We start from the raw sequence: 14,042 nt of genomic DNA, 5'->3' as shown, positions 1-14,042 counted from the left end.
ACCAAACCCTTTGGATGTAATAATTTCTACTATCTCTTTAAATGCTATTTCAATTTCATTGTCTCTTTTATGTGCTAAATTTTATTAATTGTGATTTGATCACCCATATTCATGGTATGTTTTAGGATTTAGGCATTGAAAAATGCTTATTTTTTAAGAATTGGAAAAAGACATCTAAATAATTCATATCTAGGGATAAAATAATTTTGTTTAGTCTGTTTTATACATCTTTGTTTATAATGCATTTTGACTAGTTTATTCTCTTAAAGGATTAGGAGAGGAATTAAGTAAATTAGGTTGTTTCATATGCGGGATCATAGTTAGAGCATATGAGTAGATGCAAGTGATAATTGAAATAATATCGAATAGAGAAAAATTATTAACATTATTACATCAAGAGTAATTTTGGTATGTTAAGCTCAACACCTCTATATTCTGGATCAACCTCCGCTTCATCGCTCTTAGTGTTTGTTTTTCTTCCCTGGCATGTTTTAGATAATTAGTTTACATTTATGTCAATTTGCTTTTAAATTTTCTATCTCTCAACTCCTTAATTCCATTCATTACTTGAAAAATTGAATAAGCACAACTCTGAGTATAAACAAAGTCTTTATGAACTCGATACTTGGACTTTTATTTTACTTTACTACTTGGGATAATTTTAACTTGTCAAAACTATTCTTATTATTAATATTTCTCTCTTCTAATGATTTGTCAATAATTTTCTTCTTTTTAATGAGGAATATTTCTAGTTTAAAAATAATTAATACAAAAACATTATAGTCTTATTAAAAAAAACAAACATCATTTTAAACTTGAGTCTTATAAACAGAAATGAGGGAGTATACTATACAATTTGTCTATTTAATGATTGTATTTATTTCTCTAAACTTCAACCCATCAATTGCACATCTTCAACCACTATAACTTCCAAGAAAGTGATTCAACTATTATATGAAAGTCTCCTCTTGCATTCGCTGCCTAAAGATTGACTGCGTAGGGTATTTCCATTTTACGATACATGTTTTTAATCCTTCTTAAAAAAGATAACAGAGAGAATTATTCCATCATATATATATATATATATATATCATTAGAACGATTAGTTTAAGTTTTGGAACTTATTTAGTGTTTATTTTGTGAATACTCATTTAGTGTTTTAATGGTATAATTTGTGAAAATTTGGCAGAATTAGTTACATAATTGTAGAAGTCAAGCAAACGAGGTTAGAGACACCCACCACCACTCACACAAAGTTAATTATATTTTAGCTACATCTTGGCCCTACCTAGACTTATTTCATGGAGCAAAATAAGTTCTGGTGAAAAATTAAGTTATTAATTAAACGCCATAAAAAAACAAAAGACAAACAATGAAGTGTGAGATAGTGATGGAACTTGGTTCTTGGGTCTGCACATTGGGAAACAAAAGGAGAGTGTAAGGAATTTGTGGAGATAATCGGTGCGGATGAAAGGGACCACAAATGTGGAAGGTGTTGGTCAACTCAATTTATAGAAGTCTAGGTTGGTGGGAAGCCTTGCAACGTGCAATATGCTGCCCTAGATTATTAGGTGTCTTATTTCCTTCTAAAATTTAGGTGAGTGAATCAGCTAGCCATGCTATGCTTTAAATTTATGATCGGCCTTTTAATTTTTGACACTTAGAAAGGCTAGTTAGAATCTTATTTGAAGTGGTAAAAATGTTTACTTATTTGTATCATCAGTATCAATAATTAATTAGCATAGTTTGGTTCAGTTATAACCAAATGGTGCTAGTTTGGGTTTACATACATATTTGGTTTTGTTGTAATTAATTGGACATTAATTAAAATGAAGTCTAGTAAGGTGTTATGATTGTCTCTTCTCCAGAAAAATTACTCTTATTAATTAAAATAGATCGAAAATGATTCTTCCATACATATAAAAAGAGAGAGAAAGAGACTCTACCATGCTCTTATAGATTAATCAACTAACAATTTTTTTTGGGTACAGAAATAACTAACTATTGATGTCAGATTCACTTTCATTGTTGGGAAATATATTTGAATAATTTTAGTAATATTAAGTCTCTCAAATATAAACAACACATAAAAGTAATCCCTTTTAATCTTTAAAAACATACTTGGTATATATTGTGAAAAAAATCAATTAAAACTATTGTTAATTATGTAAATGTTTACAAATTAAACAAATACTTTGGGTTTTCTAAATAAATGATCATTTTATATTTTAAAAATATATAATAATTTAAATAATATCAACTTAATTAATATTATAGAACAACTAAATGGATATATTTTTTTAGTCCCTCTCAACTCCGAGTCCTAAATTTTGGTCCCTCTGACGATTTCAAATAAATAATGGAATCATTTAATTATAGTGTAATATACACTTACAAATTATAATGCATATTGGTATACATGCTTAATTTTCTTTTAAGTATTTTTTTTGGGATATAAGACTGCTCGAAAAAACTTTAAAATGCATATGTAAAAAATAATAAAATAATAGTATATAATAACTTTAAAATGCATATGTAAAAAATAATAAAATAATAGTATATCAAACTGGTAAAAATTACAAGATGAGAGGGCAAAAAAATATTTTAGTAAAATAATTACAAAAAAAGACTAGTATTTGTTACTAAGTTGTATCTAGATTGACACATGACCATGATTTTTTCGATTTATGAACAAGAGTTAAAGACTTGTGAAAATTGGTCTAGACCTTGTAATTTCACCTGATCAACCCATATGTCCCCTAGGCAATAGGTTTTATAGACATCTTTATATATCAACACTGCATCTATACCTATAAAGCCTATGCTTTTTTTTTCCTCGTCCCCTCTAGCTGTTAAATAGGGTTTGGTGACACAACTGTTCTGTCTTAATTCATGTTTGGCTCGAGGGGAGTAATAAAGTAGGATTGTATCTTCACCGTGTGGAGCTGGCAACATGGTTGTCATCCGGCTACTGTTTTCGACGTATCCACCAGTTAAGGAACATTGCAAAACATGCACAGCGACGATGTTGACACTTCAAAACCCGCCAGACATATTTGACTCGACTCAAAATGTCTGTCCTTTCTTCCTCAAACTCAATGTATATATATAATTCAGCCAGAGGGAAGTAACAGTCGACACCACGTACACAAAACATAAGCAAAATAAAGTGAGAGAAATTAGTTTTTTGTTTCCGGGAAACAGTTACTACGTACTTACTAGGTTTAGTAGGGGTTGCATTAAGGTTAAAACTTCTTCTGTTATCTGGTGGCATGGAGGGTGGGAGTAGTTTCAGGATTGGTAGTTCATCCATTTGGAGGGTCGACAGTGACACGAATATCTTCTCAAACTCTTTCCACCAAGAAGATGATGAAGAGGCTCTCAAATGGGCTGCCATTCAGAAACTTCCTACCGTTGCACGCTTGAGGAAAGCTTTGCTGACTTCATCCGAAGGGGAAATCAGCGAGATCGATGTGAAGAAACTTGGGTTGCAAGAAAGGAGAGCTTTACTTGAAAGGCTGGTGAGAACTGTTGAAGATGACAATGAGAAGTTTTTGCTCAAGCTCAGGAACCGAATTGATAGGTTAGACTCCCACTCTCATTTCTTCTTGTTGATTCTAATTAGAGATGTCTAATTTGATGGAAATGCACTGATGGATGGTTTCTTCTCCTCCTCATTTTGTTCTTCGGATTGGATGATATCAGAGTTGGAATCCATCTTCCTACTGTAGAGGTTCGGTTTGAGAACTTGAACGTGGAAGCAGAAGTTCATGTCGGAACTAGAGCCTCACCTACCTTCTTTAACTTTATGTTTAATATAGTGGAGGTAACTGGTACCAAATGCCAACTTTCATAAATAGTAGAACTTGATATGTGATCTTATTGAAGTACTGATTTCGTTACAATTTTTTAAGGGTTTGTTGAACTTTCTTCATATTCTTCCAAGTAGAAAACAACATATAACTATTATCCGGGATGTTAGTGGAATAATAAAGCCTGGCAGGTACCAATGCATTAGTGCAAATGAAGTTCTATTTATTCATATACTACTAATACTAGACCATGATTAACTAGCTAACACCTTTGGAGCCAGTATAACGCTTCCATTAATTTCCTCCGGTTCAGAATGACATTGCTTTTGGGCCCTCCAAGTTCAGGAAAAACAACGCTGTTGTTGGCGTTGGCTGCAAAACTTGATCCAAAATTAAAGGTTAGAGCATTAGTAAGGAAAAAATTAATTTTCTTATCAATATTTTCATATGTTTTTGCTCTCTATATTTTTTTCAATCTTGGATATCTAGCTAATATAGGGCGTGGCTTCTTGATCAGTTCTCTGGAAAGGTGACTTACAATGGTCATGAGATGAATGAGTTTGTACCCCAAAGAACTGCTGCTTATGTCAATCAAAATGATCATCATGTTGCAGAATTGACAGTCAGAGAGACCTTGGCCTTCTCAGCTAGAGTCCAAGGAGTTGGAACTCACTATGGTTAGTCTACATGAATGACTTAAAGCTCTATCTTGCATGCACACAATTGATGAAAAAATACATACATAAAAGTGGAATTCTATATAAACTTGAATAAATTGTATAAATGATAAAAATAAAAATAATTAAGTATAATTTAAAACAAAAAAGAAGATTAAATTCTTCAACATGCATACAAAAAAAACTTATAATAAAAAACTATAATACATAAATGTTCATCAATCACACATGACTGTGATATCACACTTTAAGAATTTCAATCTCATTATTTCCCGGACACCAATGAAAATAATCATTCCTAAATCTGGTTTGTCTAGAGAAAGAGTAACAACTTCAAGAATGATCAGTTCCTTCAGATGAATTTATCTATAATAGTATCCCACGTTTTGCTCTCACCCTCATTATAAGGTTACCAAGTCTTTGGGTACAGGCTTGAACCTAAATAGTACTCATATATGTACCCAACTTTTTTTTTAATGTGTTTGGAACGTAACCGGTGTATACCCATGAGGATCCAACATGTACCAAGTACAGGTATGTACCTGGTATGTGTACGACATGACTTTAGGAGGACCCGAGCTTATAGGCATTTAGCTTATATTCATTGTTAAATTCAATATTAAAATCATATGCTTCCATTTAAGATGAAATCTAAGTTTTGGCTATGTGAAAATGTGTAATATTTTGGCTTTCTGCAGATTTGCTTGCAGAATTATCTAGAAGAGAAAAAGAGGCAAATATCAGGCCTGATCCAGATATTGATGTCTACATGAAGGTAACACAAAGGCCATTGCTTGTCTGGGATGTGTTTTTCCCATTTAGCTTGCATGCCTCCCTTAACCTTCCCTTTATATATTGTTGAGTAGCTGCATGATAGCCTTTCAAACCAAAGAGAAAATTAAATATGGCAACTTAACAATTGTATATCTGTTCAGTTTTGGATATTCCTTTATTCTTCAACCTTTTGCTATTGATTTCAAATTTCTCACCCAAAAGAAATTTATAAAGTAGGTGGCATATTAGTGTAAAGGCAAACAGTGATAATTAGTGTATCAGCCATTTCCTATCCATACAGATATAAACAACTGATTATAAAGTGGCTGTCCTTTTGACTGACAATGATCAGGCTGTAGCAACTGAAGGCCAGAAGGCAAATTTGATAACAGATTATGTCCTCAGGGTAAAATCTATTCTTCTAAATTAAACCATCTCTCATCATCATGAATTCATCAGACTTTTGACAAAAATAGGTAAAAATAAAAAACTATTAACGTAAAAGGTGTAGTATAGAAACTATTTACATGACATGGATGATGTTGCTTTTATACACGGTTATCTCCTCAACTTCCATGTTGTGTAAGTTTTCATACTACAACTTTTATGTACATAATTTTTTATTTTTTATCTACTTTCGTAAAAAAATCGAATTCATTATAATAGTTTGTGTTAAGTTTCTTGTTTTTTTGCTATTCATTTGCAGATTTTGGGACTGGAGACCTGTGCTGATACTATTATAGGAAATGAAATGTTAAGAGGGATCTCTGGTGGACAAAAGAAACGCCTTACAACAGGTAAAACAAAACTCATTTCCATCTTGAAGTGTATCCCGTTTACTCAACTCAATATTTTTTATATGTGATCACCTTCAATAGTAATAAACCTTTAAATGCAGGAGAAATGCTGGTTGGACCAACTAAAGCTCTATTCATGGATGAAATATCTACTGGTTTGGATAGCTCAACAACTTTCCAAATTGTGAATTCAGTCAAGCAATGTGTTCATATTCTCAAAGGAACCGCAGTCATCTCACTCCTGCAGCCCACACCAGAGACTTACAATCTTTTTGATGACATTATACTACTCTCTGATAGTCATATTGTGTACCAGGGTCCCCGCGAACATGTGCTGGAATTTTTCAAATCAATGGGTTTTAAATGTCCTGAGAGGAAAGGTGTGGCAGACTTTTTGCAAGAAGTAAGTGGTCTTGTGTTCTGTCCCAATAATTTAATCTGTCTGCACTGGTAAAAGAATGTTATATACATTTAATTTTGACCATTAATTATTATGTTATAGGTAACATCAAGGAAGGATCAGGAGCAGTACTGGGCAGACAAAGATCAGCCTTATAGATTTGTCACATCCAAAGAGTTCTCAGAGGCACATAGATCATTTCATGTTGGAAGAAGCCTTGTTGAAGAACTTGCTACTGAATTTGACAAGTCTAAGAGCCACCCAGCTGCTTTGACAACCAAAAAGTATGGAGTAGGAAAATGGGAACTGTTCAAAGCTTGTTTATCACGAGAATATTTACTTATCAAGCGCCATTCATTTGTTTACACCTTCAAGCTTAGTCAAGTAGGTTTGAAAATTGGAATGTTTCATTTTATTGTTGACTCATCTAATGCTATTATTGTCTTACTGATAGCTTCGCCCTCCTTTTAGCTTTCTGTAGCAGCATTTGTTGCCATGACTGTTTTCCTCCAGACTGAGATGCACAGAGATTCAGTGATTGATGGCGGAATATATGTGGGTGCATTGTTCTATGGCCTTGTTGTGATTATGTTCAATGGAATGCCTGAACTTTCCATGGCTGTTTCGAGGCTTCCTGTTTTTTACAAGGAAAGGGATAATCTATTTTTTCCTTCATGGGCATATGCTCTTCCTGCATGGCTCCTAAAAATCCTCATGAGTTTTGTGGAAGTGGGTGTTTGGGTATTCCTCACCTACTATGTCATTGGTTTTGATCCATATGTTGGAAGGTAAAAACTAAGTTTCTATACATACTAAGCAAACATGTGAACTGATCTTTCCTCCCCGTCTCATTTTCGATTTGAATTTTGCAAACAATTAATGAATGTATTTTTATATCTATCGAATGCAGATTTTTTAGGCAATATCTTGTTCTTGTACTAGTAAAGCAGATGGCTTCAGCATTATACCGATTTGTTGCAGCACTTGGGAGGGAATCGACAGTAGCTCTAACACTTGGGTCGGGTACAAATGCCACCCTTTTGGCTATGAGTGGTTTTGTCCTATCAAAAGGTACCATGAAAAAAAAGCAATCCCAATCGTTCTGTACTAACAATGCTACATATGTAGTTTAGAAAAGAGAATGATTTTTTTATTCATTGATTTACAAAGAGTTACAATGAGGGCAGAACTGGTTAGATAGATTCTGTAGCCAGTCTGATTACATAATAAATTAAATTAATCCTAGCAAAATATAGGATCAAATCAGACCTGATTATCAGATCAGAATCATACCTGATTCAAAGATAAATCATACCAGAATCAATATGATTTTATTCAAAGATAAATCCTACAAAGCTATATTCAGTTCTGAAAAATTATAACTATATCGACACTCCTTTGTTCCATAACTTTCATTTATGCCCACAGACAATATAAAAAAATGGTGGCTATGGGGCTTCTGGATGTCACCTACGATGTATGGACAGAATGCCATGGTAAATAATGAATTCCTTGGAAAGAGATGGAGACATGTAAGTTTATAACTAATCTACATTTTTATTTTTATGGCATCCTTATCATATAAATAATTTTACAATTGGATGTATTTTCTTATTATAGATTTTACCTAACTCGACGGAGCCGCTAGGCATTGAAGTTTTGAGATCCCGGGGATTCTTCACTCAGTCATACTGGTATTGGATAGGTGTTGGGGCGTTGATTGGATATACATTACTTTTCAATTTTGGATACATCCTTGCTCTCATGTACTTGAGTCGTAAGTGTCTTCAACTGAAGTGTATAATAAATAATCTAATGTAAACCTATGTATTAATATCACAAAATTGATTTTGCAGCACCCGGAAAGCACCGGGCTGTTTTATCAGAGGAACCTCAAAGCAATGAACAGAATGGTGGTAGCAAAAAAGGAACTAATGTGCTGAGGCACATAAAATATAGTTTATCTCAGCACTCCAATAAAGGTACATCATCTCGTAACATCTGATAACATGGTACGGTCTACGTGAGTAATAGTTGATTTTCAATTAACATTGGAACTACTTCACAGGGAGAAAAGGCAAAAGGGTAAGTGGAAGCACATCTTCTCATACTTTACCTGCTAGTGGAATGGTTCTTCCTTTTCAGCCACATTCTATCACCTTTGATGAAGTAACATATGCTGTGGACATGCCACAGGTAATGTAGAAACAAAATAAATAAATAAATGACTTAAATATGTTTTTGATCTCTGAAATTTTTTCAGATTTTGCATTAGGTCCCTGAAAAAAAAATATTTTTTGTTTTGTCTTTGGCATTATGTTGGTTTGTCCCTGGAATATTTCAGGAGTTTTCTTTCGGTCCCTGAATTTTTTTTTTATCAGAATCACCTGTATGTTTTCCTTCAGATGGTGATGTTTCAAGTTAATAGAGCCAATGTAATAATGGTGGGGAGGAAATACAATTATTTTTCTAGGGACCAAAAGTCAAGAAAAAAATATGATAATTTTTTAGGGACCAAAACATATTTTAGCTTAAATAAATTGAAAACACTTGCATTTTCAACTTTCAATGAATTATTGTGGATTAAAAATTATCACATACTTGCAGGAAATGAGGGACCAAGGTGTTGTCAAGGATAAATTGGTTCTTTTGAAGGGTGTCAGTGGAGCTTTTAGGCCAGGTGTTCTCACTGCTCTAATGGGTGTCACTGGTGCAGGCAAAACAACTCTGATGGATGTACTTGCTGGTAGAAAAACTGGAGGATATGTTGGAGGTAACATCAAAATCTCTGGGTATCGGAAGAAGCAAGAAACATTTGCAAGGATTTCTGGATACTGTGAGCAAAATGACATTCACTCTCCTCATGTTACTGTGTATGAATCCTTGCTTTATTCTTCTTGGCTCCGATTGTCTCCAGATATCAATGTTGAAACCAGGAAGGTTGGTGTCTGAATTCTATGCCTCTTACTGGCTTTCATGTTTACTGTTTTTAGTTTAACATAGGCTTTTAACCAGTTTGAACACTTGATTTAAGCATTTTAGTCATGCTGCATCCTTGTGCAATGTGGCTTATTCAAATATTGTAGGACTTCACTTTTCCGGATTGAGCTACTGTGACAAGTCCATACATGAGTTTGCAAGTAAATTTTCTCAGTAACTGCATGAGGTCTGTTGTGAAATTTGAGGGGAGTAAAACACCAGGGAAATATCCATTAATAGGCCATCAGTAAACCACACAAATAACCTAGAGGCCACATTCAACCCAAAACCTTAAGACATAAGGTTTGCAGGGCCATGCCACTTATATGTTGCTCAACATGCCCATCATTATATAATGTGCGACTTCTTACTCGCACTTGTACTCCAACATCACCAAAACTGAAGTTATTTACCATTCATGATTGGCATTATGTCAAAAGAATAACACAGGAAACAAATTTTTTAGTGTTACAGAAAAAAAACACTTGCATGTTTAGTCAATGATACTAAGTTTCAAACTGACTAATGGTTGCAGATGTTCATTGAGGAAGTCATGGAACTTGTGGAATTGAAACCACTAAGGCATGTATTAGTCGGATTTCCTGGTGTTACTGGTCTCTCAACAGAGCAAAGAAAAAGGTTGACTATTGCAGTTGAACTTGTAGCAAATCCTTCCATAATATTCATGGATGAGCCAACTTCTGGGTTAGATGCAAGAGCTGCTGCTATTGTCATGAGAATAGTTAGGAACACAGTAGACACAGGAAGAACAGTTGTTTGTACTATCCATCAGCCCAGCATGGACATATTTGAATCTTTTGATGAGGTGAAAAAAACAGAATCATGTAGCAATTTTAGTATGCTCTTGTCCATTGCTGAGTTTCTAATCTTTTTGTCACTAAGAAATGCAGCTTTTCCTAATGAAGCAAGGAGGGCAAGAGATTTATGTGGGACCACTTGGACACCATTCATCCCATTTAATTAGTTACTTTGAGGTAGAAAATATAAATTTTATAAAAAATAAGGAATACAGAATTTATGCTTTGCTTCAAATCATTATCTACATTTAAAAATTTCACTTATGTCACACTTTCACCTTGAAGGGAATCCAAGGTGTCAGTGAGATTAAAGCTGGCTACAATCCAGCAACATGGGTGTTGGAAGTTACAAATTCATCAAAAGAAATGGAACTGGGGATTGATTTTGCCGAGGTGTTCAAAAATTCAGAGTTATGCAGGTATATTCGGTAACACATCTAATAAAACTACAGAATAACAGAACTCTAAAGTGATATGCTAGAAAGCACTTAACCGCTAGAAGTGCAATAATTTATTTGTTATTATTATAATTATTTACAATGGTTACTGATAATGGTTTTCGGCATTCTGTCTCAGGAGAAACAAAGAACTTGTTAAAGAATTGAGTACTCCAGCCCCTGGTTCGAAAGACCTTTATTTTCCTTCACAATACTCAACTTCCTTCTTCATGCAATGCATGGCTTGCTTGTGGAAACAACATAGGTCTTATTGGCGCAATACTCGATACACTGCCCTATCATTTATTTACTCAACTACTTTAGCTGTTTTGTTAGGGAGTATGTTTTGGAACCTTGGCTCTAAAATGTAAGATCAAACAAGAAGCTTGCAAATGTTATTTTTAATCTCATTTGTTTTGTTGCTACTATTTGATCTAACAGGAAGCTTTCACGTCAATTATTGCAGTGAAAAGCAACAAGATCTTTTAAACGCCTTGGGCTCCATGTATGTTGCTGTCCTCCTTATTGGCATTAAGAATGCTTATTCAGTGCAGCCAGTGGTTGCTGCTGAGCGAATAGTCTTTTATAGGGAAAGAGCAGCTGGAATGTATTCTGCTTTACCATATGCTTTTGCTCAGGCAAGAAATTCCACATTTTAAATTCATGTCTTTTATTTGAGTAATACTATATATACACCCTCCTAAATCATAATCTCCCTTCTCCCTAAATCTCAATAATGATAAATAGATGCACTTGATAACTTAAATACATAAATCAATGAAGCTTGCTTGATTTAGTTATTTGGAAGATTATTATTGTTGGCACAAAATGTTTCTATAAAATCAGAAAAAATAATGCTCTCAAAAGACGCTTAAGGTTATTCTCTAGAGAGAAATCTGATATTCATTCATAGAACACAGCTGCAGTATGCTACCTGGTTTATTAATACAGCTTACAAAAGTCATAGCTGAAGTTGCTTCTACCAAACAGCTTAATAACTCATCTACCCATCATAAATTCAAAGTCTAATAACACACTCCAGCAAGTACTAGTAAACTGCATAAAGCGTAATAATAAATGCACATCACAAAGTGCAACAACTACATCAGAAATTTCAGTGCATTAACAATTCTGAGGATTTGAAATTTTTGCTTCTAGTTACTTCATTATGTGTAAATAATTTACGTCTGCGTTTTTTCTTTCTAATCTACATTTTCTGTTGCAGGTTCTGATTGAGATTCCATATGTACTTGTACAAGCTGTGGTCTATAGCCTTATAGTTTATGCAATGATTGGTTTTGAGTGGACTGTGGCTAAATTTTTCTGGTTCCTATTCTTCATGTACTTCAACTTCCTGTGCTTCACCTACTATGGCATGATGTCAATGGCAGTGACCCCAAACCAACACATTTCTTCTATAGTTTCAACTGGATTCTATTCAGCATGGAATATCTTCTCAGGGTTCATAATCCCACGGCCTGTAAGTTTTGTCCTTCTTTCTATGAAGTGCAATGTATATTCATACTTTCTAAGCATATAGGATGGTAAGTTTATTTCATTTTAATTTTGGCATGGTCTAACAGAGAATCCCAGTGTGGTGGAGGTGGTACAGTTGGGCAAATCCAATTGCTTGGAGCATGTATGGATTGGTGGCTTCACAATATGGAGATATAAAGGAAAACATCGAATCCACCGACGGGACAACAACAGTGGAAGACTTTGTAAGAAGTTACTTTGGTTACAAGCATGATTTTCTGGGAGTGGTTGCAACTGTGATTGCTGCATTTGCAGTAGTTTTTGCATTGGTCTTTGCCATATCAATGAAGATGTTTAATTTCCAAAGGCGTTAATAACGCAGTCACGTATTTTGTATAGGATGTTCCACGTATCATTTTGTAAGAAAATATCCACAAAGCTCTGTACTCGTTTATTTTTCAATAATGTGTATGGTAGTCCGACAATAGATAGTCTATGTAACACTAGATATTATTAATGAATGCACATGTCAAGGTTTCTTTACTTCTAATTTTGAGCATTATGGTGAGAAATTTTCAACATTAGTGAAAGGTTATATCCTTTCAGGGAAAATATTTGTCTCTTCATATTGTATTTTTTCGTGAAAGTAAAAAATTATTAGGGACTCAAGTCCCCCAAAAAAGTATTAGAGACCAATAACAAAATTTGTTAATTTTTTAGGAACCACATTAAAACATATTTAATCTTTTAAATGATTCTTAGATGATTTTCATGAAAAATGATTATTAGATTATAGATAATAGGTTTATTATGGAACAAATGAATGAAATAGAAAATATTATTACTGGGTTACTTTGGATTGTCTTATGTGACATTTCTATCCAATGAAATTTTAACCCTTAACATTTGATGAGTAAATCTTAGCCCTTAAGTCCTTAACTAAAAACAAGGCTGAGAAAATTTAAGGCAGAATTATAATTTTGCTCTCCTAACTTTTTAAATTTATGATTTTAGTCTCTTGGATTTTAATTTTTAATCCTCTAAGTCTTATAAATTGGCGATTTTGATCCTCCTGATAGATCATTAACAAATAATTTTGATGAGTTGAGTTATTAAGTTAACTATAAATTAATCAAAATCATTAATTATTAAAAAAATTGAATACAAAATTATTAATTATAATTTTTCACAATATGTGTTCATCTTCTTCTTTGCAAACATCTCTTTTATCTTTACTGCTGCAGGCAAGTCTAATCTTTTAATAATCTTTTATTAAAGTTTTTTATTAACACCGTATTAAGATTAATAATCTTTTATTAAAGTTTTTTTAATGATTAATAATTTTATGTAATTTATAATTAATTTAATATCTCTAATAATCACAATTATCTATTAATCATTTTTCAGAAAGACCAAAAATCTTAAATTTATAAAATTAGAGGGACCAAATATTATAATTAGAAATTAAGAAGACCAAAACAAAAAGTTAGAAAAACAGGATCAAAATTACAATTCAACTAAAATTTAAATAACGAAATAAGGGACTTGATCTGATTGCGGAGATTTTCTATATAAAAAAAAAAAATCTGATTGTGGGGATTTTTACTAGCGTCTTCTCCAACCTCTGAATTAAGAGGTGAAGGCTAACACTCACGCCAAGTTGAGTTGGTGACATACGAATGTTTTGATAAAAATAAAATATGGTTTTGCAATCAGTACGTCCATAGAATAAAAATTAATCTTTTATATATATATATATATATATATATATATATATATATATATGATTATAAAAATATAATAAATTAAAAAAATTAAATTTTAAATTATTTTCGTATAAAACTTATATTAATATTATATTTTACACTAAAT

The 14,042-nt window shown here is 33.0% G+C and overlaps 1 protein-coding gene across 1 annotated transcript; it reads left to right on the top strand.

Moving 5' to 3' along the window:
• The first annotated feature begins 3,147 nt into the window (after positions 1-3,147).
• Positions 3,148-12,720, top strand: LOC114406967 (pleiotropic drug resistance protein 1-like). Its single transcript, XM_028369857.1, has 24 exons — positions 3,148-3,583; positions 3,706-3,826; positions 3,915-4,003; positions 4,126-4,210; positions 4,330-4,489; positions 5,188-5,264; positions 5,616-5,669; positions 5,970-6,060; positions 6,162-6,463; positions 6,563-6,844; positions 6,932-7,248; positions 7,371-7,531; positions 7,889-7,992; positions 8,081-8,237; positions 8,317-8,442; positions 8,529-8,656; positions 9,068-9,400; positions 9,975-10,265; positions 10,351-10,434; positions 10,543-10,676; positions 10,834-11,061; positions 11,161-11,332; positions 11,920-12,174; positions 12,278-12,720. Exons 1-24 carry the CDS (start codon positions 3,273-3,275, stop codon positions 12,542-12,544), a joined length of 4,329 nt encoding a protein of 1,442 aa, XP_028225658.1. The 5' UTR covers positions 3,148-3,272; the 3' UTR covers positions 12,545-12,720.
• Positions 12,721-14,042: the final 1,322 nt, after the last annotated feature.

This window comes from Glycine soja, chromosome 3, assembly GCF_004193775.1.
Source record: "Glycine soja cultivar W05 chromosome 3, ASM419377v2, whole genome shotgun sequence".
Classification (NCBI taxonomy): domain Eukaryota; kingdom Viridiplantae; phylum Streptophyta; class Magnoliopsida; order Fabales; family Fabaceae; genus Glycine; species Glycine soja.
The sequence above is the reverse complement of the archived record's forward strand: the minus strand, read 5'-3'. Positions and strand labels throughout refer to the sequence as shown.

What these genes read in the sequence shown, in the direction of transcription:
- LOC114406967 (XM_028369857.1), top strand. Translation starts at nt 3,273, where the DNA reads ATGGAGGGTGGGAGTAGTTTCAGGATTGGTAGTTCATCCATTTGGAGG. An exon ending in TTATGTTTAATATAGTGGAG is followed by an intron (nt 3,827 to 3,914) that starts GTAACTGGTACC and finishes CAATTTTTTAAG; the next exon opens with GGTTTGTTGAACTTTCTTCA. An exon ending in ATATTGATGTCTACATGAAG is followed by an intron (nt 5,265 to 5,615) that starts GTAACACAAAGG and finishes GACAATGATCAG; the next exon opens with GCTGTAGCAACTGAAGGCCA.